Source organism: Heterodontus francisci, chromosome 1, assembly GCF_036365525.1.
Source record: "Heterodontus francisci isolate sHetFra1 chromosome 1, sHetFra1.hap1, whole genome shotgun sequence".
Lineage (NCBI taxonomy): Eukaryota > Metazoa > Chordata > Chondrichthyes > Heterodontiformes > Heterodontidae > Heterodontus > Heterodontus francisci.
This window is the reverse complement of record NC_090371.1, coordinates 99955990-99982250: the sequence shown is the minus strand read 5'-3', so window position 1 is coordinate 99982250 and position 26261 is coordinate 99955990. Positions and strand designations below refer to the sequence as shown.

Genomic DNA, 26261 nt, shown 5'->3' with positions numbered 1-26261 from the left:
TATTTGAACCTGCCATAATCTTGTACACCTCTATCAAATCTGTCCTCAAACCCCTTTGCTCCAGGGAGAACACAGCTTTTTCAATACAATAAAAGCAAAATACTGCGGATGCTGGAAATCTGAAATAAAAACAAGAAATGCTGGAAATACTCAGCAAGTCTGGCAGCATCTGTGGACCGAGAAGCAGAGTTAACGTTTCAGGTCAGTGACCCTTCTTCAGAACTAGCAGATATTAGAAATGTAAAAGGTTTTAGGCATGAGATAACAAAGGAGAAGGTGTAGATAGGACAAGGTCACAGAGAATAAGCGACCAGAAGATCATGGAGCAAAGGCAAACAATGTTAATGGTGTGTTGAAAGACAAAACATGAGTACAGATAGGGTGTTAACAGACTGAAACTGAACAACCGCAAGTACAAACATGAATAAAAAAGGGGGTAAGCAAACTGAACAAACTAAGATAAAATAAATGCCAAAAGACTTGTGGGTTGATAGATAAATTGGCCACTGTAAAAAATTGCCCCTAGTGTAGGTAGGTGGTAGGAAAATTGAGGGAAGGTGGGGATGTGAGGGAAAAATGGGATTAATATAGGATTAGTATAAATGGGTGGTTGATGGTTGACACAGACTCGGTGGGCCAAAGGGCCTGTTTCGCTGCTGTATCTCTCTAGGACTCTAAAATAAAACACAAAACAAATATAAAAAAGAAATAACTAAAAATTAAAGTAAAATGGGGGGCCCGTCATGCTCTGAAATTATTGAACTCAATGTTCAGTGTGGCAGGCTGCAGCATGTTTTTTCAACCTAACCTTGTAACTAAAATCCCCCAACCCTGGAACCGTTCTGGTAAATCACCACAATACCCTCACATCCTTCCTAAAGTGTGATGACCAGAACTGGATGCAATAGTCTAGTTCAGCCTAGCCAGAGCTTTACAAAGGTTCAGCGTAACGAACCTGCTTTTGTACTCAATGCCTCTATTTATGAAACCCAAGATTCCATATGCTTTACTAACCATTCAATATATACTGACACCTTCAAAAGAATGATGCACATGCACCCCCATTGATTAAGTTACCTTTTGGAATGCTTCCGTTGAGTCGTTATTTACTATCGTCAACATGGTTTTATGAAAGGGAAATTGTGTTTGCAAATCTAATTTGCCAATTTTTTGATGGTGTAACTAGCAACATAGATAAGGGTGAACCATTGGATACAATATATTTGGATTTTCAAAAGGCATTCAATAAGGTATCACATAAGAGGTTGGTACACAATAAGATTCATGGGATTGGGGGTAATATATTAGCATGGACTTCGGATTAGTTATCAGACTGAAAACACAGTAAGAATAAACAGGACATTTTTGGGTTAGCAGGTTGTAATTAGTGGGATGTCGCAAGGATTGGTGCTTGGGCCTTAGCTATTTACAATCTATATCAATGACTTAGATGAGGAGAGTGTAATGTAGCCAAGTTTGCAGACAATCCAAGCTAGATCGGAAAGTAAGCTGTGAGGAGGATGCAAAGAGACTGCAAAGGGAAACAGAGTGGTTAACTGAGTGGGCAAGAAAGTAGCAGATAAAATATATTGTGGGGAAATGTGAAATTATCCATTTTGGTAGAGTGGAATTTTTTTTTTTTAAATGGAGAGATTAGAAGATGTTGGTATGGAGAGGTATTTGTGGGGGGGGGGTTCTTGTACACAAATCGCAGAAAATTAGCAGTAAGTTACAACAAATGGTAGGTTAACCTTTATCGCAAGATGGTTGGAGTACAAGAGTAAGGAAATCTTGCTACAATTATATAGGGCATTTGTGAGACCACACCTAGAGTACTGTATATAATTTTTGTCTCCTTACCCAAGAAAAGATATACTTGCTTTATAGGTGGTGCAAAGGTAACTAGATTGATAAAAGTAAAATACTGCGGATGTTGGAAATCTGAAATAAAAACAAAGTGCTGGAAATACTCAGCAGGTTTGGCAACATCTGTGGAGAGAGAAGCAGAGTTAATGTTTCAGGTCTGTTCTGAAGAAAGGTCACTGACCTGAAATGTTAACTCTGCTTCTCTCTCCACAGATGCTGCCAGACCTACTGAGTATTTCCAGCACTTAGTTTTTATTAACCAGATTGGTTCCTGGGTTGAGAAGGTTATCATAGGAGGAGAGATCAAGTACAATAGGCCGATAACCTTTGCAATTAAGAATGAGAGGTGATCTCATTGAAACATGCAAAATTCTTAAGGACTTGACAGGGCAGATGCTGAGAGGCTGTTTCCTCTGGCTGAAGAGGCTAGAACTAGGGGTCATTGTCTCGGGATAAAGGGTTGGCCATTTAGGACAGAGATGAGAAGAAATTTCTTCACTCAAGAAGGCTGTGAATCTTTGAAATTCTCTACTGCAGTTAAGCATAGTTTAAGGCTGAGATTTTTGGCCACTAAGGGAATCAAGGGGTATGGGGGAATAGGGCGGTAAAGCGGAGTTGAGTTAGAAGATCAACCATGATTTTATTGAATGGCAGAGCAGGCTCCTAATTCTTATATTCTTAATCCAGTTTGCACTTCTGGTCTCGAACTGCACTGGAAACAAAAGGATATAGGGCACCATTAATTCAATTCCACCTCATTAGTTTCACCCAATTTTAATACAGGAAATAAAAATACATTGAAAATACCCATGGGATATGATTTTTATCCTTTGAATGAGTTGAGTGTTAATTTACAGGTTTTGCAATGTGTCACCATTTGTCCATACAAATCCAACCAAAATGTACCAATAGTGCCATATGCTATACCTGGGTACTCATAACTGCATTACAGGAAATAAATTACAAAATGAACTGAATATTCAACATGAGTGACTGAGATTTAAAACACTTTTACATTAAGATAGCAATTCTAATATTTAGTAAAATCAAGTACTATTATAATATACTATTTTCAACACACCCCACCACATGCTACCTCTAAACATGCTTTTAATTTTCTCACCACATTAATTAGTTGATGATTTAACATACCTCCACCAGAACGTGTCCCAGAAGACTCCAAGCTATCTGACGAGTTGTGCCGCCTGCGATTCACATCGTAACGATTCTCTTGTCGGACAAAAGTTTCAGGATTCTTTTCAACATTGAGTGACTGCTATAAAAATAAATACAAATACCAACAAATGAAACTGAAATCAAATATTAACAATTATAATAGAATTGATTAATTAATATGGCACCTATCACGTCTTTCAGAAGGGCATAAAATACTCATACGCAATGAATTACTTTGAGGGGTGATAACTTGCTATTTGGACAGAGCAGCCATTTGGTGCATAGCAAAAATTCACAAACAGCAAAGAAATGACTAACCAGCTAACCTGTTTTTAGTAGAGTTGACTGACGGTAGAACCAGAAATGCAAAAAAAAACGCCTCGCCGAAATGTCTCATCAAATGAATGACATCTCAGACAATGCAGTACATCCTCTTTACTGCATTGGAGTAAAGGCCTGCGTTAAATATACACAAGTCCTGAAGTTTGGCTTCAATCCACAATCTCCTGATTCAGAAACAAGAGTGCTTCCAAATGAGTCAAGTTGATTTTTCAGGTCAAATTTCAATCGTACCAGTAAACACATCAGGTAAGCACTCCCCATCTACCGCCATGAGTGAGTCCATTTGAATTTGATCAATTTTCAATTCAATCAAGTGAATTACTGCTTTGGAGCTGGCTCTGTCATCTATTGGCCTATTGTAGCATAATAGATGATAGAGCAAACTACAACACAACAGTTGACTTGAGAAAGTCAAAGAACCTCACAGTCTAGAAGAATGAAGCTCGAGTGCTTATATGAACAAAGGCATAACGTCCAAGATTAAAATGACTGCTTAAACTGCATGAATGATAACACTGATTTTTTTTTTAAGATATGACTATATTTGCTAAGTTCACTAGAGGCTGTACATAAGCGAGAAAAGCAATGACAATGAGAATTAAAAGGGATCATTTGATACCATACTTTCAGTTCCTATGTCACCAGCTTCGCATTGCTAATTTCCTTCAAAAGGAGATCGAGAGAAATGCAATGGTTGCAAGCTTATCAAAATGAGTACAGCATTTGGGATAGTGGATCTCACTCTTAAGCTCTTGTATGTATATTAGACTACTGTACCATACAAGAAGCAAGTGTAACCACACACAACAGGTGAATTAAAAGTGATGTTGCATTCTAATTTATAATTTATTTTGTTCCTGTGTAGGTTCCACAGTCTACCAAAGTGTCATCGCTTGATGACTGACTCAGCCTACCAGGAAAAAATACAATTGCTTAGATAATGCAGGAAAGTTTTACCCACTTTCACCTCATCTACCCACAATCCATTTTACACCAGGTGAATTAAGTTGCCTCTTGAATTCACATTTGTATGGTGTGCTTCAAAGATGTTACCTCGTAACACAGTTCATAAATATATTATCCTACAAAAAAATCTCACTCCCCTGCTTACTCTACCAAATTATTAAATTTACTCCCCCAATATTTGAATCACTTACCACAGTAAGCATTTTGCTTTACTAACTTGGTTAAATGAAAATGTTAAAAACATCAGATCACCTCAAAAGTCTCTTCTTCCCTTAACCAAACTTACAATTTTCTCACAACAGTATTCAATAACTTACATTTAATCAGTCCCCCTCAATATTAAAAAAAAACATTGATCTACTCAAACATAATTAGATAAAAATTGACACCAACTCAAAAAGGAGATAGTAGGAAGGCTGAAAACAGCTTGGTCAAAGAGGTGGGGTTTAAGGAGGCTCTTTTTAAAAGAAAAAAAAGGGAAGGTGGAAAGTGCAAGAGGGATTACCAGAGCATAGGCCGAGACGGCTGCCGATAGTGGGGTGGGAAGAGTGGGGGGATGCACAAGAAGCCAGAGTTGGAGAAATGGAGAGTTCTCAGAAGCTCGCAGGGCAGAGAGAAAACAAAGCCATGAAGCCATCTGAACAAGGACGAAAATGTTAAAATCAGAGCATTGGGGGTCTGGCAGCAAATGAAGGTCAGCAAGCACATGGATGATGGGTGAGGAGTACTTGGTGTGGGATATGATACAGGAGTTTTGAATGAGCTCACGATTATGGAGGGTGAAGACAACAGATCTATGGATATGGGTTGCAGCAACAGATTGGCTGAGGCAGAGACAGGTGATGTAAAAAAGGCAAATGGTATGTTGGCCTTCATAGTGAGAAAATTCAAGTACAGGAGCAGGGATGTCTTGCTGCAATTATACAGGGCCTTGGCGAGGCCACACCTGGAATAGTGTGCGCAGTTTTGGTCTCCTTATTTGAGGAAGGATGTTCTTGCTATAGAGGGAGTGCAGCGAAGGTTTACCTGACTGATTCCTGGGATGGCGGGACTGATGAATGAGGAGAGATTGAGTCAGTTAGGATGATATTCACCGGAGTTCAGAAGAATGGGGGCGGGAGAGATCTCTTAAAACCTATAAAATTCTAACAGGACTTGACAGGATAGATGCTGCTGATGGTGGGGGAGTCCAGAACCAGGGGTTATAGTCTAAGGATACGGGGTAAACCTTTCAGGACGGAGATGAGGAGAAATTTCTTCACCCAGAGAGTGGTGAGCCTGTGGAATTCGCTACCACAGAAAGCAGTTGAGGCCAAAACATTGTATGTTTTCAAGAAGGAGTTAGATATAGCTCTTGGGTCTAAAGGGATCAAAGGGTATGGGGCGAAAGCGGGAACAGGTTACTGAGTTGGATGATCAGCCATGACCATAATGAATGGCGGAGCAGGCTCAAAGAGCCAAATGGCCTACTCCTGCTCCTATTTTCTACGTTTCTATGTTATGGAGGTGGAAATAAACGGCCTTCATGACAAGAGGATATGGCTTCAGAGACTCCACTCGAGGTTATGAACAGTCATTTTCAATCCGACAGTGACCAGAGAGGAGGATGGAGTTTGCAGTGGGGGTGCCAAAGACAATGACTTTGGTCTTTCCAATATTTAAGCAGAGGAAATAGGATGCCAGACAACGCAGAGGCAATGGAGGGGCTGAGGGACATCACCATACACATGGAATTTGACCCCATGCGCTGGATTCTATGAGCTTGCCGCCAAGATTGGCAGTGAACTCAAAAAATGCAGGCCGCATGACAAAGTGGCAGCTCATTTAAAGAGCCGGGGTGACCCGCCCCCATCAATCACATTTTTAAAAAGAGTCAGTCCTGCCAGGATATTTAAAAAATTTTTTTTTTGAAAAAAAGATATGTCCCCATAACACAGAATTACATAAAGAAAGTTCCAAAGCCCCTTTCCCACTCCCGAACAATTACGTTAACTATTTGCCGTTTCCCCCCAAAAAACACAACCTTTAAACATGTGACCTTCCTCCCCCAACCCCCCAACAAACTGCACATAGTTTAAAGTACAACCCTTCCGACCATTCCCTACACCAATGAGGTGTATTTGACACCCTCTACCGCGCACCCCACCAACAACGCCCCCCCTCCCCCCTAAAACCAGTGTCGTGCCTCGTTTCCCCAGACGGGGATCTGATGGCACAGAGTGCTGGCCGCTGTGCCGAAGATCACGGCGGGCCCTCAAGAACATATGCGAGTACATTAAAATTAAAATTAATTAATTTTATTGATTTAAATATTCAAATTGTGGTCCAGTCGCCCAGCGGCGGGGGGGTCGCCACGGAGCCTCACGGCACAGGGAGGATCGGGCCAGGCTCTGCCGGCGTCAAGGTCCGTGGCAGGCCTCATCCAGCGCCATCTTCAGGCCCCCGCCCGGATCGTGACGTCAAAAGCTGCTTAAAGTCCAGCCCCATGTCTTTGGATGATGTCGCCAAGTGGCAGGAGGTGGTGACAGGTTGGAGTACTTGAGGCAACTGCTTTGAGTTTGGAAGAGAAGCCATTGGAGATGCAAGCAGAACTAAATGAGGGCAGTCACACTGAACAAAAGGAAGAGGAATAGTGAGCGGTGTGGCTGACCGTGCCAAAGTTCGGGATCAAGAAAAGCAATGAATGATAAATGATAACCACTGTGAATGTGGTGCACTGAGTTAGAGGAGGGTTAGAACACAAGAAATAGGAGCTGGAGTAGGCCATTTCGCCCTTTGGAGCCTGCTCCACAATTAATCAAGATCATGGCTAATCTTGGGTTGTTTCAGTGCTGTGACAGGGTCAGAAACCTGACTGCAGAGGTTCAAAGTTGGAGTTGCAGGAAAGCTGAGCACAGATTTGAGACAAGAAGTTGTTCAAGAACTTGAGAAAAATAGGTTGCAGAAGAGTGGTAGGTTGTTAGGACAAGAGGAGTTAGTAATGACAGTGGTTTTAAAAAGGGACAGGGATGATACCCAAGGGGAGAATCCTATTTAAATGTCAGATGTCAAGTCTTGGACTGATTTATGCTTTATAGAGTTGAGAGATGCCGAAGGGGAAAATGCTTAGCATAAAAGGAGGAAACATGCTCCTTGGAGGCAGCTTTAGCAATAAAAAGGGGGCATTAAAGTTCCATTTGAGACCAAGCATAGCAATGGATGAAGCAGCATCAAGGATTACGGGTAGAATAAAATAGATGGCAGCTCTCGTTTTGACAGTTAGCTGATGCCTTACCTGTGGGCTGGTTTGAGTACAATTAGTTGCTTTCTGATTTTATTTCCCTTTTAGAAGTTCAGCATTTGTGCAGGTTAAAAATATAAATTTAAATTTACTAATGTGGGCTGGATTGAACTAGATTCAGAGGCCAGCCATCACAAACCCCAGACATTACTGTGGGCATTTCTCAGGGAAGCATTCTTGTCTCAACCATCTCCAGCTATTTCAATGATTATCACACTATCATAATGTCATGAGTGGGACCATGCACTGGCTATTCCAAAGTATTGAGCTGCATTCATAACTTCTCCGACAATAAAGCATCCCATGCCAGCCTACAGCAAAATTTGGATATCAAGGCTTGGGCTGACAAGTGACAAAGAACACTCATGCTGAGTGCCAAGTAATGGCTGTCTTGAACAAGAGAAAGCCCAGCCATCTACATTTAACCTTCAACAAAGAGTCTCCCACCATCAACACAAAATCTTTTTGCCCTCCAATAGCAGAAGGATTTTTTTTTTAAATTTCCAAAATATACTTTATCCATAAAAATCTGTAAAAATTACATTCCCAAACAGTTTAAAACAGCATCAAGTCAAAAAATACAAACAGTGCAAAGGTGATCAGTTTCCTTCTCTACAATCATGAGCTGCCTCACAACTCTTCCATTTCATTAAAAGCAAAATACTGCGGATGCTGGAAATCTGAAACAAAAACAAGAAATGCTGGATTCACTCAGCAGGTCTGGCAGCATCTGTAGAAAGAGAAGCAGAGTTGTCCACAGTTCCGAAGAAGGGTCACTGACCCGAAACGTTAACTCTGCTTCTCTTTCTACAGATGCTGCCAGACCTGCTGAGTGAATCCAGCATTTCTTGTTTTTGTCTTCCATTTCATTGTCATGCCATATACATTTTTACATTTACAGCACACAAAATTTTCCCGATACAGTTCGAGGGGTTTCCCATGGATCCAGCCCCTCAGTTCAGCTTGGTGGGGGGACCTTACACTGTGGTCTTTCCCCATTGAGCCTTTGCTGCGGCTGCACCAAGCTTTAGTGCGTCCCTCAGCACGTAGTCCTGGACCTTGGAATGTGCCAGTCTGCAACATTCGGTGGTGGACAACTCTTTACGCTGGAAGACCAGCAAGTTTCGGGCAGACCAAAGGGCGTCTTTCACCGAATTGATAGTCCTCCAGCAGCAGTTGATGTTTGTCTCGGTGTGCATCCCTGGGAACAGCCCGTAGAGCACAGACTCCTGTGTTACAGAGCTGCTTGGGATGAACCTCGACAAAAACCACTGCATCTCTTTCCAACCAATAGCAGAAGGATGATATTCACAGGTACACACATCAGTCCCTAAGTCACATCACTAAGTCAAGGATATTGTGACAATAAGGCTTTGAAAGCGTACCATTTCAAATTGATTGCTGCAGTCTTGACTTGTGTTGGAAGAGAATCCATATTCATATTTCTGACTGGAGTTTGAAAAAAAATTTCAGGTGCTTCAGTCACCTACTGTGAAAGCTGGCTCATCACACCCACACAAACAAATAGCTCTGAAAGATTGAGTGTCAAAATAGGCAAATGTCAGACGATAGGAATTATTTGTTTATTTTCACTTTGGCCAGTAAATTGTCATTGTTTGAGAAGTTTTCTTTTTAAAACAGAGGCTGAAAAAGCAGACTCAGCTAATTGTGGATCTACCAGGAGGGATGGGGCTGTTGTTGAGAAAAAACTGGCAGCTATTGGTAGCACTCATTGACTGAACAACACTATATGCCTAAGCAAGAAATATTTTCGGCAGAATTGGCTCGCTCAGCAGCTTCTCCTGTTTTATTATATGGCAGTCCACGTGGAGGCAAGCAGACAAGGCACCAGGAGGGTTTCAACGTCACATATAAAACTTTGTGTTATAGATGCTAATCCAGCCTTAGTATTACTAGGAGAGTTAGGAAAGCAACACAACTTAGTTTTGAAACTGGGAATCAAGAATATTAGGTTAATGCTAATTAATAAGCTAATTAAATCTATTGTTCTAATTTAATGTTTACCTTTTAATAAACTTGATTCATAGATTATAGGCTAAGTCACAAGGTCAGACAGTAATTATTCTTCTGTTATCTGACGATGGAGGATATGAGAGAGCACTGGTTTCATTTCTCAAGAGCAAACCATACTAGCAAGGGCTGTTTTGCTTAATTCTGGGCAATGCTAAATTACCAGACATTGTAAAGTCACACTTTGATTTGTAGGAAGGGCTCGCTTATAGAAATGATCCTTTGTACCGAATAGGTGGGAAATATTTAACACAGCCTGTTACAAATGCACAGATGAATATGTTGCTCTATTAGTATGCTGAATTTAAAGTGTCGTCCTATGCCAACCAGGTTTGTGTGAGAATGTATAAAAGTTACATAGAAATACATATCAAATTAACTGCAACTAACTAAGCATCTTCACATCACCATGACCAAGTTAATGCCACCAAAAATAGTATGCATGTACAGAGCACAAATACCAATAGCTACCCATAGGTAGCTTATGATTTCTTGACAGACAAAATGGTGAACCTGCCTAGCAATTCATACATCTTAATATTTTCATACTACAATTTTATTACACAATTCAGCATCCTTTTGAGTTCTAATCGGTGTTATTTACACGTGTGCTATTCACACTTACAACTAACATGTTTCAAGTGAAGATGCTGCAGAGGACAAAAGAGAAATCCAAAGCATATAGATATGCACAGCAAACTAAACTCAGACTTTTTAAAGCAGTCACAATTCTACTTCTGCAGGTAAAGAAATGTAAACAGCACAAAACAACAATCTGATGAAACTGATAGCAACTATGCCTTTGTTCAACAAGGAACAATTTAAAGTTTGAGCGTACCAATTAGCATCAAACTCTGCAACGTGGCCATGGGTAAAACCAAAAAAACCTTTTACACTTGGGTTAATCCAGTAACAGAAACTAGATAATGCCAGACATACCTATACCTATTTTTCAGCAATGGAGACTGCAAATGGCAATACAAATTGTGTGGACTGAACTTTCTACATTATTCTACAAATCCATGGAAGGTGACTGTATAATTTCACATGCTATTCTGAATGCCCTTTCAAACTATCAACATTTACCAATGCAAAGAAAATCAAAGTCGCATTTTAAACAAACAAAATAGCAACATTTTATATAAAGCTCCAGATCATGACAAATAATCTCTAAAACAAATATATACTTAATAGCATATTAGGCAAATGTTCAATAAATCCACATTCATGTACTATGGTGAAGAAGGATTGCTGAATATTACATCACCCGGATCTTACTATTTGTGTTATGCAATCAATGAAAAGTCACGTCAAGCCTACTCTATTCAGTGAGAAAAATACTTGAGATCTGTCAATGAAGAAATGTTACTTATGGGATCTTGCATTCAGATTTTTTGTTAGTTTCAAAAACATTAGTAGGTATATCATTTCAAAAAGTTAGCAGTATTGTAGTCTTAGAAAGGACCCAGAGAGAGCGAGCAAATTTTATAGTTCATATGGACTATGGGATAGATTATCTGCTGGTTTTGTACCTACGTTCCAGCACAATCAACCAGCACACTAGTTCATGGACTTCTAAACGCATTCATTCATGTTTACTGCAATCGTTTACACTGGTTCAAGATTCAATTCGCCCGGATCAGGCCCCACCCACAAAACAGACCACAATCCCAGGTCAAAAATTCAAGATTCCGCTGGTTCAGGAAGGCTCTTCAAATGGTGCTCATTTTCTTAGGCACTAGTGGGCCTGTTTTAAACGATTTTTCATATCAAAAAACATATAGTTTACTAAGCAACTGACCAGTTTACACCAATTAAATATCCCAGAGAATTATCAAATGATACAGCAAAGGAGGTGGTCAGTTAGCCAATGGTGCCAGGTGGCAGCTCTTCAAAACAGCTATCGAATTAGTCCCACTCCCCTTCAGTAGAGATTTTCTAAATAATTTTAAACCTGGTTACTCACAGGTGGAATACTGTACACCCTTATTAAAAAAGCTTATTTTTTTTGCTAATAAATCCATTTTTAGCTGTATTAAGAAAACTGCGCCAGATTACAACTCTTAAATAAATCAGAAATACTTTGCAGTGGGAAGACAACTATGTAGTGTAACGCTGCCCAATCACAGGTTCATGGAAGATTGTACATTTTTGATAATGCAAATTAACTTGGTCTAACCTAATCAAGCACATTTTGGGTTCAATTTCCTGATGCACAAGAATCAAATTTTTAAATCAGGTCTAACTGGGTTTTTAATAACAAGGTGATGAATAAAATTTGATGACAAAATTATTTTTCAGGGCCAGTTCTATGCTTGTGGAGTGCTCTTAAATAGTTAATGAATTTTTAAATTAAATTTTGAAAAAAAATTTCCAGAACATTTTAGCTGCTACCTTCATCCTATGTGTATGCCCAATATTTAATTGGCTTTACGTAAAAAAAAACATGTGATTTTATTTTGCTTGCTTGTTGGGGTCTCTGAAAATCCTTTAATGTGACTGGCTGCTTGGACAGACTGATGACATTACTCCAGGATGCTGGGGATGTTCAATAAAGAATGCTGCAATCAGTTGCAATGCTAATTGCCTAAAATCAAAGGCAAAGAGGTGATAGAGGTGAAATTATCACAAGATCACTAGAACTCTCACGAGGCTTACTTTGAGTTAAGTGATGAGTGCCCTTGCTTCGCCGTTGGTGACCACAAACTCCAAGACAATATTTCTGTTGCTGAAATGCTCTTCCATGCTTTCATTACCTCCGGATTCTACTATTTTAATGCTTTCCTGGCTGGCCTCCCACAGTTCACCCTCTCTAAACTACAGTTCATCCAATAGGCTGCTGCCCAAATCCTAACTTGCGCAAAGTACCATTCACTCATCACCGCAATGCTCGCTGAGCCACGTTGACTTCTGGTCCAACCATGCCTTGAATTTAACATGCTTATCTTGGTATTCAGATCCTTCCATGGCCTCGCCCCTCCCTACTTCTGTAATCTCCTCCAGCCCTGCAACACCAAGACCTGTTGCCTCCAATTTTAGCTTCTTGTACATCCCAAATTTCTTTTGCCCCTGCGTTGAAGGCTGTTCCCTCAGCTACTGAGGCCCCATGCTCCCGAATTCCCTCCCTAAACCTCTCCGCCTTGAAGACACTTCTTAAGACCTACATATTTAACCCAGCTTTTGATCACCTGTCCTAATATCGCTATATGGCTCGGTCTCAAATATTGTCTGATAACACACCTGTTAAGTGCCTTGAGACATTTCATCACATTTTCTGCAATCGTTTACACTAGTTCAAGATTCAATTTACCCAGATCAGGCACCACCCACAAAACAGACGACAACCCGGGTCAAAATGCAAGATGCCACTGGTTCAGGAAGGCTCTTCAAATTGTGCTCATTTTGTTAGGCATTGGTGGGCATTTTTTTTTATATTCATTCATGGGATGTGGGCGTCACTGGCTATGTCAGCATTTATTGCCCATCCCTAATTGTCCTTCAGAAGGTGGTGGTGAGCTGCCTTCTTGAACCGCTGCAGTCCATGTGAGGTAGGTATACCCACAGTGCTGTTAGGAAGGGAGTTCCAGGATTTTGACCCAGCGACAGTGAAGGACCGGCGATATAGTTCCAAGTCAGGATGGTGTGACTTTGACGTGAACTTGCAGGTGGTGATGTTCCCATGCATCTGCTGCTCTTGTCCTTCAAGGTGGTAGAGGTCGCGGGTTTGGAAGGTGCTGTCTAAGGAGCCTTGGTGCGTTGCTGCAGTGCATCTTGTAGTTGGTACACACTGCTGCCACTGTGCAACGGTGATGGAGGGAGTGAATGTTTGTTTTAAAAAGATTTTTCATGTCAAAAAACATAATTTACTAATACGAATGTGGGAGTGGGAAAGTTGAAATTCTTGCTGATTTCAATGATTGGCAACTCTTCAGGGCGACAGAGTGGTAGGGGTGGTGGGTGGGTTCTACTGCGCAGCCTGTGACAGGGCCCTGAGTGACAGGCCACAGCTTCTGTACTTCTCCACTAATCTGTTCACGTGCTACATCCTGAAGTTGTGGTCAGTTTTAGAAGGGCAAGGACGGCAAACTTTGACAGCTCGCCATCAATCCCCACCTCCCGCCCCCGGACAATAATTCGGGCCATTGCCTGTGTTAATAGACTCTGCTACCTAAAATGTGAAGTGAAGCAAACACACCAAGCTTTAGAGTTGTTTTAAGTACACAAACAAAAAGGGTCAATAAGTGCTGAAAGACAGGGTGTGTGCTCCATCCATGATCCTTTATATATCTACCATGCATACAGGAAAAGCACAATACTCTTTAGAATAATATACAGTAACAGTTCCCATGATGTTTTTAAAACTTAAAAGGCATAACTAGGCCAAAAGCATAGAGCTCCCCATTTTTCTTCTCATCCTCCCTTGCCTTTTCTTCAATATGTCCACTCTTGCTGGGATGACAATGAATGCAGCACACTTCTTGCACCTTACCTAATTAAACATTCTTCACAAGTGCACTTTGACATTGATAGTTAGCAAAATTATTCATTTATGGAGCAATGATGAGAATCACAATCATGCCCAAACATAACCCAACATCCACATGACAGTAAATGGCAATCATGGGATAAAACCAGAAACCTTAGCTGATTATCCCCTCCCTTACCCAGGAACGTTGAAGCCAATTGGAATACCCCTACTACTATCATGGCTGAGATCAGAGACTGGGAATCCAGCTATGTAGGCAGTTAAGCAGAGACCTCCTTTAAGCACCTAATCTTAGCATAACACTACGCTCTTAAGCTTCACCACTATGCTGATATTAGCCAACTATCATTACCAACTAGACCCTAAGTTCTGAACATCAAAAAAATTAAAATGACAAAATCAGAAGAATAAAAGGCTCAAAGTTTTAAAAAATCCCACTGGGGACCAGATTGCATGGTATGCACGTGAATGCATAAAGCATTCAAAACAAAAAAAAACTGGAGAGTTAGAAGTAATAATAGCTACGAAAGGCAATTATGCAAAAGGAATTTAATATTCTGAAAAGATTTTCAACAGACAGAGGGAAGGAAAGAGTTACAGGGCAGAGTGGGGTTGGGCAAACATCACAGTTTAGGAAAGGATGTCAAGGCCTTAGAAAAGATGCAGAAGAGATTGATTGGAATAGTAACAGGAATAAAAAAAAAGGTACTTCAGTTACGTGGCAACACTGGAGAGAAGCTAGGGTCATTCTACTTACAGCAGAGAAGGTTAAGAGAATTTAATAGAGGCATTCAAAATCATTAATGGTTTCGATAAGAGTAACTGAGAAGAAACTATTTCCATTGGTAGAAGGGTCAATAACCAAAGGACACAGGAAACGGATTTTTCAGTGGTAATGATGACAAAACTGTCAGCATTCACCATCATTACTCCACTGAAACTAGCAGCAATTTCCGGAGTCTGTACACGTGCAGAAATCCAGAAGTCGCCGTCAGTGATTCCATACCTCTCCATAGGGTGTGTTGTTGAAAGCTCCACCCCCAACATGAATGCAACCCCAAGCAATCAGTAAACTGATAAAAACTTCCACTCTTACTACATTAGTCTCAATGTAAGTACCATGAAAAAGGTTACACCTTGTTGACTGAGATTTTTAATTTTTACACCCTTCATAATTACTGCTAAACACCCTCCCTGGCCCTGAGAAGCTAACTTTATAGTTGTGGAATGGCAAATTTCTCCATTATGATAAAAAAAAAAATTCCCAGGCCCAGATGAGATGTATCCCAGGCTGCTATGTGAGGCAAGGGAGGAGATAGCAGGGGCTTTGACACAAATTTTCAAATCCTCTCTGGCCACAGGAGAGGTACCAGAGGACTGGAGAACAGCAAATGTGGTACCATTATCCAAGAACGGTAGCAGGGATAGACCAGGTAATTACAGGCCGGTGAGTCTAACATCAGTGGTTGGGAAACTAATGGAAAAAATTCTGAGGGACAGGATTAATCTCCACCTGGAGAGGCAGGGATTAATCAGGGATTGTCAGCACGGCTTTGTCAGGGGAGATCATATCTAACTAACTTGATTAAATTTTTCGAAGAAGTGACTAGATGTGTCAATGAGGGTAAAGCAGTTGATGTAGTATACATGGATTTCAGTAAGGCTTTTGATAAGATCCCACATGGGACATTGGTTAAGAAGGTAGGAGCCCATTGAATCCAGGGCAATTTGGCAAATTGAATCCAAAATTGACTTAGTGGCAGGAAGCAGAGGGTGATGGTCGACGGCTGTTTTTGCGATTGGAAGCCTGTAACCAGTCATGTACCACAGGGATCGGTGCTATGACCCTTGCTGTTTGTACTGTACATTAATGATTTAGACGTGAATATAGCAGGTATGATCAGTAAGTTCACAGATGACACGAAAATTCGTGGTGTTGTAAATAGTGAGGAGGAAAGCCTGAGACTACAGGGAAATATAGATGGGCAGAGCAGTGGCAAATGGAATTTAATCCTGAGAAGTGTGAGGTGATGCATTTTGAGAGGACTAACAAGGCAAGGGAATATACAATGGATGGTAGGACCCTAGGAAGTACAGAAGGTCAGATCAGAGGGACCTTGGTGTACTTGTCCATAGATCACTGAAGGCAGCAGCACAGGGAGATAAAGTAGTTAGGAAGGCATATGGGATACTTGCCTTGATTAGCCGAGGCAAAGAATATAAGAGCAGGGAGGTTATGATGGAGCTGCATAAAATGCTAGTTAGGCCACAGCTGGAGTATGGTGTACAGTTCTGGTCACCACACTATGAGAAGGATGTGATTGCACTGGAGAGGGAGCAGAGGAAATTCACCAGGATGTTGCCTGGGCTGGAGCATTTCAGCTATGAAGAGATACTGAAAGGCTAGGGTTGTTTTCCTTAAAGAGAAGGTTGAGGGGGGACCTGATTGAGGTATACAAAATTATGAGGGGCATTGATAGGATAGATAGGAAGAAACTTTTTCCCTTAGCGGAGGGGTCAAGAACGAGGGGGCATAAATTTAAGGTAAGGGGCAGGAGGTTTAGGGGGGCGATTTGAGGAAAACTTTTTTCACCCAGCGGGTGGTTGGAATCTGGAACACACTGCCTGAAGAGGTGGTGGAGGCAGGAACCCTCACAACATTTAAGAAGTATTTAGATGAGCACCTGAAATGCCATAGCATACAAGGCTACGGGCCAAGTGCAGGTATATGGGATTAGAATAGTTGGGTGCTGGATGGCCAGCACAGACACGATGCGCCGAAGGGCCTGTTTCTGTGCGGTATAACTATGACTCTGACATTTTTAATCTTTTTCGTTAAAGATTGTGTATTTTTATTTTAGCTTCCATCTTAATCCAATCATTTATTTCACTGTCTGAAAATTTAAATTAAAAGTGAAGGGATTCAATGCTGTTAACATTCAGGTTTGCTGTCTGTAAGAATACTTCAATGTGACTAGCTGTTTACTCTACTAGTTGACATCGCTGCTGCCGGACACCTGGCTATCTCTTTGACTTGGTGTCAGATTTAAACTGCTGACTGGAAAATGGAAGTCTGCACCACAAAGATCTAGCGATCTTTGAAGGCAGCTTCCATCAAGGTCAGCGGTGACTGCCATTGCTTTGCCATTGACTGCAATATCCAGCCCAAGGTGATTGGCAAAAGAACCAGAGGCGACATGAGGAAGCCTTTTGAAAAAAAAACACATCAAGTTGCTGTGATTCAGAATGCACTGCCTGAAAGGGTGGTGGAAGCAAATTCAGTAGCAACATTCAAAAGAGAAATTGATAAATACTTGAAAGGAAGTAATTTACAGGGCAATGATGAAAAGAGCAGGACATGGAAGTAATTGGATACTTCCAAAGAGCTGGAACAGGCAAGATGAGCCAAATAGCCTCCTTCTGTAATTTATCATCTTATAATAAATCAAGCAAGGGAGGATGCCTTGCTTGATTTGGTTCGTAAAAATCAATTAGGTCAAATTATCAACATGGGAATGGAACAACAATTGGGAGTAGCAATCACAACAAAATTATATTAGAAAAGGTAATAAAGAGTGATAAGGTGTGTTGTGGTCAAGTGAGGATGGATTGAAGGGCTTCCCTCTCCTTGTTTGACCACAACAAGTTTAATTCTCTTAAATTGGATGTACTAACTAATTCAGTAGGTGTTTGATTACCAACTTGTCATTATCACAACCAGAACCAAATCGGACAGGTTTTCTTGAGTTAAGGTTAACTTTACTTTACCTAAACCAAACTAAGAAAATAATAAACAACATGTCAACATTCACTCTCTCACACATACACTAGAGGTTTACACACAATAGGTTACAGAGTGGGGAAAGGTAGATTGGTTTAGTTAGAGCCCTTAAAAAAGGTCTACAGTCTGTGGAGACTGGTGATTCGGCTGGCTTCCAGCTGAATTCAGTGGTCCTGAGGCTTTTAGTTTGAAGAGGTAGATGACTGGTTCGGTAAGTCTCTTGGAGATAATGATGCGGATGATTTCCTCCAACGGGGTTTGTGATTGTAGCTGCAGTATGCAAAGGTGTCTGTCAACAGCAGGATTTGAAATCTTTCAAGCTGGAATGAAGTGGGGGGGGGGGGGGGGGGGGGGGGAAGGGGAGGGAGAGACAGAGTCCCAATTAGGATCTGCGCATGTCAGAGTCCAGTTGCTTCTCCTCTACTGCTGAGTAAACACCAGCAAAAGACAACAGATGGGGAGGAGCTCATCACAAAACAGTCATAGCAGTTAGCAGTATTTCTCTGCTTGCTGAGAGAACAGGTAGTTCCTTTAAACTTCCTGGGTCTTGGTTCTTGCTGGAAAATTAGCAGATACTTTGTCTCTCCTCACAGTCCTTTGTAATGTAGGATACAGAGTGCTGCAAACTAGGTAATCATAAACTGAAACGATGACTTTGCTGGCAGCTTGTCTTTTAAAAATGACTTTTGAAAAAATACAAATTCACATCTTCAAATAGAGATGGGTAGAGATCATAGTAAATAAAATCCCATAAAGGGGTGCAAAGAATAGTGTTCTCTGGATAGAGATTAAAACTAAAAAAGGGAGGCATATATAAAATTATCATAAGCAAAATAACAAGTGTAACGGGGGTAAAAAGGAAAATTAGAAGGGCTAGAAGTATATAAAACAAGGCTTGCCAATATTGTGAAAGGAAATACAACAGTGGCATCTACCTGGCAATGTGGAAAATGGCTCAGGTATGTCCTGTACACAAAAAGCAAGAAAAATCCAACCTGGCCAATTAGCGCCCCATCAATCTAGTCTCTATTATCAGTAAAGTGTCATTGACAGTGCTATCAAGTGGTACTTGCTTAGCAATAACCTGCTCAGTGACGCTCAGTTTGGGTTCCACCAGGACCACTCAGCTCCTGACCTCATTGCAGCCTTGGTTCAAACATGGACAAAAAAAGAGCTGAACTCAAGAAGTCAAGTGAGAGTGACTGCCCTTAGCATCAAGGAGCCCTGGCAAAAGTGGCGTCAATGGGAATCAGGAGGAAAACACTGCTGGTTCAAATTGTACCCAGCTTCAAGACATCACTGCAGGAATTCCTTGAGGTCGTGTCCTCGGCCCAACCACTTTTAGCTGCTTCAATGACCTTCCTTCAATCAGACGGGGGGATTTCGCTGATGATTGCACAATGCTTAGCACCATTCACGACTCCTCAGATACTGAAGCAGCCCTTCTCCAGATGCAGCATGACCTGGACAATCCAGGCTTGAGCTGATAAGTGGCACATAACATTTGCGCCACACAAGTGCCAGGCAATGACCATCTCCCCTTGACATTCAATGGCATTACGATTGCTGAATCTCCCACTATCAACATCCTACCATTGACCAGAAACTGAACTGGAGTAGCCATATAAATATCGTGGCTACAAGAGCAGGTCAGAGGCAAGAAATCCTGCAGCGAGTAACTCACCTCCTGACTGCCCAAACCCTGTCCACCATCTACAAGGCACAAGTCAGGAGTGTGATGGAATACTCTCCACTTGCCTGGATGGGTGCAGCTCCAACAACACTCAAAAAGCTCGACACCATCCAGGACAAAGCAGCCCACTTGATTGGCACCCCATCCACAAACATTCCCTCCCTCCACCACTGACGCACAGTGACCGCAGTGTGTACCATATACAAGGTGCACTGCGGCAAGGCAGCACCTTCCAAATGCGCAACCTCTACCACCTAGAAGGACAAGGGCAGCAAATGCGTGGGAACACCTCCACCTGCAAGTTCCCCTCCAAGCCACACCATCCTGACTTGGAACTATATCACCGTTCCTTCACTGTCGCTGGGTCAAAGTCCTGGAACTCCCTCCCTAATAGCACTGCGGGTATACCTACACCACATGGACTGCAGCGATTCAAGAAGGCAATTAGGGACGGGCAATTTATGCTGGCCTGGCTGGTGACATCCACATCCCATGAAACGAATTTTAAAAAAGTTTAGGCTCTTAAATATAAAAAGCACTACTCAGGGATGAAAAAGAAGTCTAACTTTAGCGAATGTAGATATGCAAAAGATATTAAATACATATTTTGCTGCAATGTTTACAAATAATGGTAGAACGAAGAACATGGATGGACTAGAAAAGAATGTGGAATGATTGTTAGAGATAAATGTGCAAAAGAAATTTGTTTTGACAATTTAGTGGAAATCATGTTGTGTAAGTCGCCAGGCCTTGTTGGTATAAATCATAAGCTGTTGAAAGTCAGGAGATACTGGAGGATCTCACCACACAATTTCAAATCATCTGAAAAAAAAATGCATATTCTTTTTAAAAATCTTCAGATGTGGGCATCACAAACAAGGGTGCATTTCGTGCCAATCTCCAGTAGTCCCAAGAATGAAGTGGCAGTAACACCCTGGGATGTTATCTGGCTTTTCTATGTCCACTGCACTTAGCTGCTTTTTAACATCAAATGAAATAAACTAAATTGACTGGACATCTATATCTATGATGGTGGAGATCATGGAAGGATCGTTCATTCAGCACTTTTGACTGAAAACACTTACCTACTCTTCAGACTTGTCTTTTGCACTCAGGTGCTCAGCTACACAATGGCGGAGGATGAGGTTCTTAATGTCTCCTCTTCCTGTTAGTCACCTGGTTGTACAGCACCATTTTTGGCGGGATGGGATAGGACTGCAGAGCTATGCTCTGATACACTGATTGCCAGGCCAGTCTGCTGTCCATAGCCTCTCATTTTTGGTATTTCACATGCAGGTAGCTCAGTAAACTAACTTCTAGGTTTGTACCTCATTCTGAGGGCTGCCTTTTGCTGTTCCTGATATGCCCTTACACACACTGCATTGATCCAGGATTGGTCTCGTCTTGACAGTGATCATGAGGGACGTGCCAAGCCCCAAGGTTACAAATTGTGGTGCACAACTATGCTGTCAATGGTAATTCACAGCACTTCATTAATGCCTGGATTTGGGTTTATTAGATCTGTCCTTAGTCCATCCCACTTAGCTCACTGGTAGAGCCTTACTACATGATAGGCAATGTCTTCACAGTGGAAACAAAATGTTGTTTTGCAAGATAGTCACATTGACAGATGTGACCAATTTACACAGATTTTTCTGTGACAGATCACTGAAGACAAAGTCGAGTAGGTTACTTCATTACCTGACCCAGGCCCTGTCCGGCATCTATGTTCTTCAGGGCTCAGCCAACTCATCTGTCATGGTACTACTGAGCCACTCTTGGTGTGCACAATGAAGTTCCCCACCCAGATTACACTGTGCACCTATGCTTCCTTCAAATGATGTTCAATATAAAAGATTGGACTTCAGTGATTCAAGAAAGCAGTTCTCAACCACCTTTTTAAGAGCAATTAGGAATGGGCAATAAATACTGAGATAAAAACAAAAAAAAAATGCTGGAAATACTCAGCAAGTCTGGCAGCATCTGTGGAGAGAGAAGCAGAGTTAATGTTTCAGGTCAGTGACCTTTCATCATTCTGATGCTGCCAGACCTGCTGAGTATTTCGAGCATTTTTTGCTTTTATTTCAGATTTCCAGCATCTGCAGTATTTTGCTTTTATTTTAGCAATAAATACTGGCCTTGCCAGCAACACCCACATTCCCATTAATGAATTAAAAAAGTACTGATGCATAAGTTGTGAGGGAAAGCAGGTGGTGAACAGCAGGGCTTTGCTTTGGCCTAGTTTAACCTGAAGCCATAAAATTTCATGGCACCAATGTTAAGGATTCCCAGGGTCACTCCTACCCAACTATATATTCATGTGCTCCCATCTTTGGTGGTTCTATTCACCAGAAGGATAGGAATGATACTGGAGGGATCTGGAATATTGGCAACAGATATGATGGAGAGTACAACTACATCAAGCTGTTGCTCAATTAGACCAAATTGTGCACCACCTCTCAGATGTTCACGAGGTGGAATTTGACTGAGCTGAGACTGCCTTCACATTATCTTAATACAATATCTGCACCATAGGAACACAAGTAGGCCAGTCAGCCACTTGAGCAATTAGATCATGGTGGATTAGTACTTCAAGTCGGTTGTCGATTTTCGTGACAGCTGAACATTGAGGAATTGCTTACATCTGGGTAGGTTACTAGACCACTTCAGAGGGTAGCAAGAGTCAACCACAGTGTATGACTGGAGATGCACATCGGCCAGACCAGATAGGAGTGGCCAACTCCCTTCCCTGAAGGACATTAGTGAACCAGTTGGATTTCTACAACAATCCGGAAGCTTTCATGGTTATTTTTCTGGTGCTAGCCCACAAATTATCAGATTTATTAAATTCAAGCGAAAGAGTTGCTATGGTGGGATTTGAACTCACCACCTCTGGGATGCTAGTCCAGTATTATAACCACTAGGCTACCGAACCTGTAGATTCTGCCATTGAACTGGAAAGTTGCAAATGTTGCTTGAACACCTTTATTCTAGAAAGGAGAGAAAGATAAAGCAAATAACTAATGACTGGTTAGTCGATCAGTCATGAACAAACTCTTGGAATCCATAACTGAAGATAAATTTGTGAGCTTTTAGAAATACGGGGTTAATCAAGGACAGTAAGTCTGGGTTTGTTAATGGGGAGTCGTATGACAAATTCAATGGAGTTTTTTTTTTAAAAAACAGATAAAGAGAATACAATAGATGTACTTCATATGAATGTTCAGATACAATGGGCGAGATTTTAAACTTACTCAAAACCCATCCACTTGCAGAGTTAAAATTGAGCCCAATGTCTCACAAAAGGTTAGAAAGATTTGGGTGCACAGCATAAAATAAAAAATATAGCGGCATGGATAGAAAATTGGCTGACAGAGAGGGCGAAAAGGGTCAACTATAATGGACAATATTGGTGAAGGTTGGAAATGATGCACCGTGGGAGAGGGGTCAGCATTGAGTGCACTTTTTTTTCGTCTTTTATTTAGATTATGGAGAAAATATCAAAATTTGCTGACAAATTTGTCAGGAGTTTGGCAAACAGCAAAGAGGACTGCAAGCAGATTAGTGGAATGGCAAGTAAACAACAGATGCAACTTATTGTGATAGAAGTATGCAGCAATACATTTTGGGTGGAAACTAAAGAATGGGAACATGCATACAGTCAATGGAAACATGCTAAAGGTGTGGAGGTAGAGATATAGGACTGCAAGCACATAATTTCCAGAAAGAGAGTGAGTAAAACAATATAAAGCAACAAAAAGGCTAACAGCATTTTGAGTCTCATAAACCGAATATAAACCGAAGTATAGAGCACAGGAGTAAACTAGTAATTATAAATTTGTCACTGGTTAAGCCAGCTAGATTACTATGTGCAGTGTTTGGTCCATCAAAGAACAAAGAACAGTACAGCACAGGAACAGGCCATTCGGCCCTCCAAGCCTGCACCGATCTTGATGCCTGCCTAAACTAACACCTTCTGCACTTCCGGGGCCCATACCCCTCTATTCCCTTCCTATTCATATATTTGTCAAGATGTCTCTGAAACGTCGCTATCGTATCTGCTTCCACTACCTCCCCTGGCAGCAAGTTCCAGGCACTCACCACCCTCTGTGTAAAAAAACTTGCCTCGCACATCCCCTCTAAACTTTGCCCCTCGCACCTTAAACCCATGTCCCCTAGTAACTGACTCTTCCACCCTGGGAAAAAGCTTCTGACTATCCACTCTGTTCATGCCACTCATAACTTTGTAAACCTCGATCATGTCGCCCCTCCACCTCCGTCGTTCCAGTGAAAAATAATCCGAGTTTATCCAACCTCTCCTCATAGCTAATGCCCTCCAGACTAGGCAACATCCTGGTAAACCTCCTCTGTACCCTCTCCAAAGCCTCCACGTCCTTCTGGTAGTGTGGCAACCAGAATTGCACGCAATATTCTAAGTGTGGCCTAACTAAGGTTCTGTACAGCTGCAACATGACTTGCCAATTTTTATACTCTATGCCCCGACCGACGAAGGCAAGCATGCCGTATGCCTTATTGACTACCTTATCCACCTGCGTTGCCACTTTCAGTGACCTGTGGACCTGTATGCCCAGATCTCTCTGCCTGTCAATACTCCTAAGGGTTCTGCCATTTACTGTATACCTCCCACCTGCATTAGACCTTCCAAAATGCATTACCTCACATTTGTCCGGATTAAACTCCACCTGCCATTTCTCTGCCCAAGTCTCCAACCCATCTATATCCTGCTGTATCCTCTGACAATCCTCATCATTATCCGCAACTCCACCAACCTTTGTGTCGTCCGCAAACTTACTAATCAGACCAGCTACATTTTTCTCCAAATCATTTATATATACTACAAACAGCAAAGGTCCCAGCACTGATCCCTGCAGAACACCACTAGTCACATCCCTCCATTCAGAAAAACACCCATCCACTGCTACGCTCTGTCTTCTGTGACAGAGCCAGTTCTGTATCCATCTTGCCAGCTCACCTCTGATTCCGTGTGACTTCACCTTTTGTACCAGTCTGCCATGCGGGACCTTGTCAAAGGCTTTACTGAAGTCCATATAGATAACATCCACTGCCCTTCCTTCATCAATCATCTTCGTCACTTCCTCAAAAAACGCAATCAAATTAGTAAGACACGACCTCCCCTTCACAAAACCATGCTGTCTCTCGCTAATAAATTTGTTCGTTTCCAAATGGGAGTAAATCCTGTCCCGAAGAATCCTCTAATAATTTCCCTACCACTGACGCAAGGCTCACCGGCCTATAATTTCCTGGATTATCCTTGCCACCCTTCTTAAACAAAGGCACAACATTGGCTATTCTCCAGTCCTCTGGGACCTCACCTGTAGCCAATGAGGATGCAAAGATTTCTTTTAAGGCCCCAGAAATTTCTTCCCTTGCCTCCCTCAGTATTCTAGGGTAGATCATGGAAAGGACATTAAAGACAGAGGCACGATGTTGAACGCCTCCACAGGGTAGCAGTGGAGTAGCAGCACTCCGAAAATCATACAAAACATTTGCTAACCCATGCCCATGTGCAATCCACCTGCCACTCATCATTAACGGCTTCATATGGGTGGCCCAGGCACTTATCCAACTGAAGCAGGAGCCAACTTGTAGCATGCTACTGGAGATCTAATGACATACATACATTAGGACCCTGCTGCAATTTTGAGGTACCAATAAGTGAGCAGGCCCCAATCACATATTGCCCATTGGTACCCAGACTGAGCAGCCAAACCAGTCATCCTCAGTAAATGCAAATACAAGTTTCATGAAGAGATTTTCTGCCCTACCCATGCTACCCCTTCTCCTCCACTGTGATTGCCTCCCCACTTCACCCCTTGGCATACCACTTCTGGCTCAGCTCTATGGAGAGGCTGGACCCCTAACTCCCCAACCTAGCTGCCTATGAATGATAAAACAGCAATCACAGCTTGACATGGAAAACCAATAAAAACAGGACTCAGAAGTGGTTCAGGCTTCTCAGCCAGGATTGTGTGCAGGTGGCATAAGGGCTCTTTCCAAAATCTGCCCAAAGTTAAAATCGCCCCCAGTGTCCGTTGAGTGTCGATTCACCATGATTATGCCAGGAATGAGAAACTATGCAGGGGGGTGGGGGGGGCTCGAGATCCTGGTACTTCTTCCAATGGATCAGTGAAAGCTAAGAAATGGTTTGATATAGTAAACATGGAAAACTATTTTGCCTTGTTGGGAAGTTAGCGACACAATATCAATTTAAAATTGTCAGTAAGGGCCTGAGAAAATTGGTTAGATGGAATTTCTTTAGGCAAAGACTCATTAAGAACACAATAGGAGAAGCAGGAGGCTATCTGGCCACTCAAGCCTGCTCCACCATTCACTATCATGGCTGATCTTCTACCTCCTCACACTATCCGCAAATCCCTGATTCCATTAGTATCCTTTAACATCTCTGCTATTTCCTTATTCCCCATTATAATTTCTCCTGTCTCTTCCTGTAAGAGACCCACATTTACCTTTGCTAATCTCTTCCTTTTTACATACCTATAGATATTTTTATACTCTATTTTTATGTCCCTTGCTAGTTTACTCTCATTCTATTTTCTCTATCAATTTCTTGGTCATCCTTTTTGACTTCTAAAATCCT

The 26261-nt window shown here is 41.7% G+C and overlaps 1 protein-coding gene across 3 annotated transcripts in view; it reads right to left on the bottom strand.

Moving 5' to 3' along the window:
• LOC137371282 (vasculin-like) overlaps positions 1 to 26261 on the bottom strand; it is a 108760-nt gene that overhangs the window by 73291 nt on the left and 9208 nt on the right. For all 3 annotated transcript variants that reach the window (XM_068033585.1, XM_068033596.1, XM_068033606.1), the window contains exon 4: positions 3019 to 3142. In XM_068033585.1, the coding sequence (XP_067889686.1) occupies positions 3019 to 3142 (124 nt within the window). The remainder of the gene's footprint in view (positions 1 to 3018; positions 3143 to 26261) is intronic.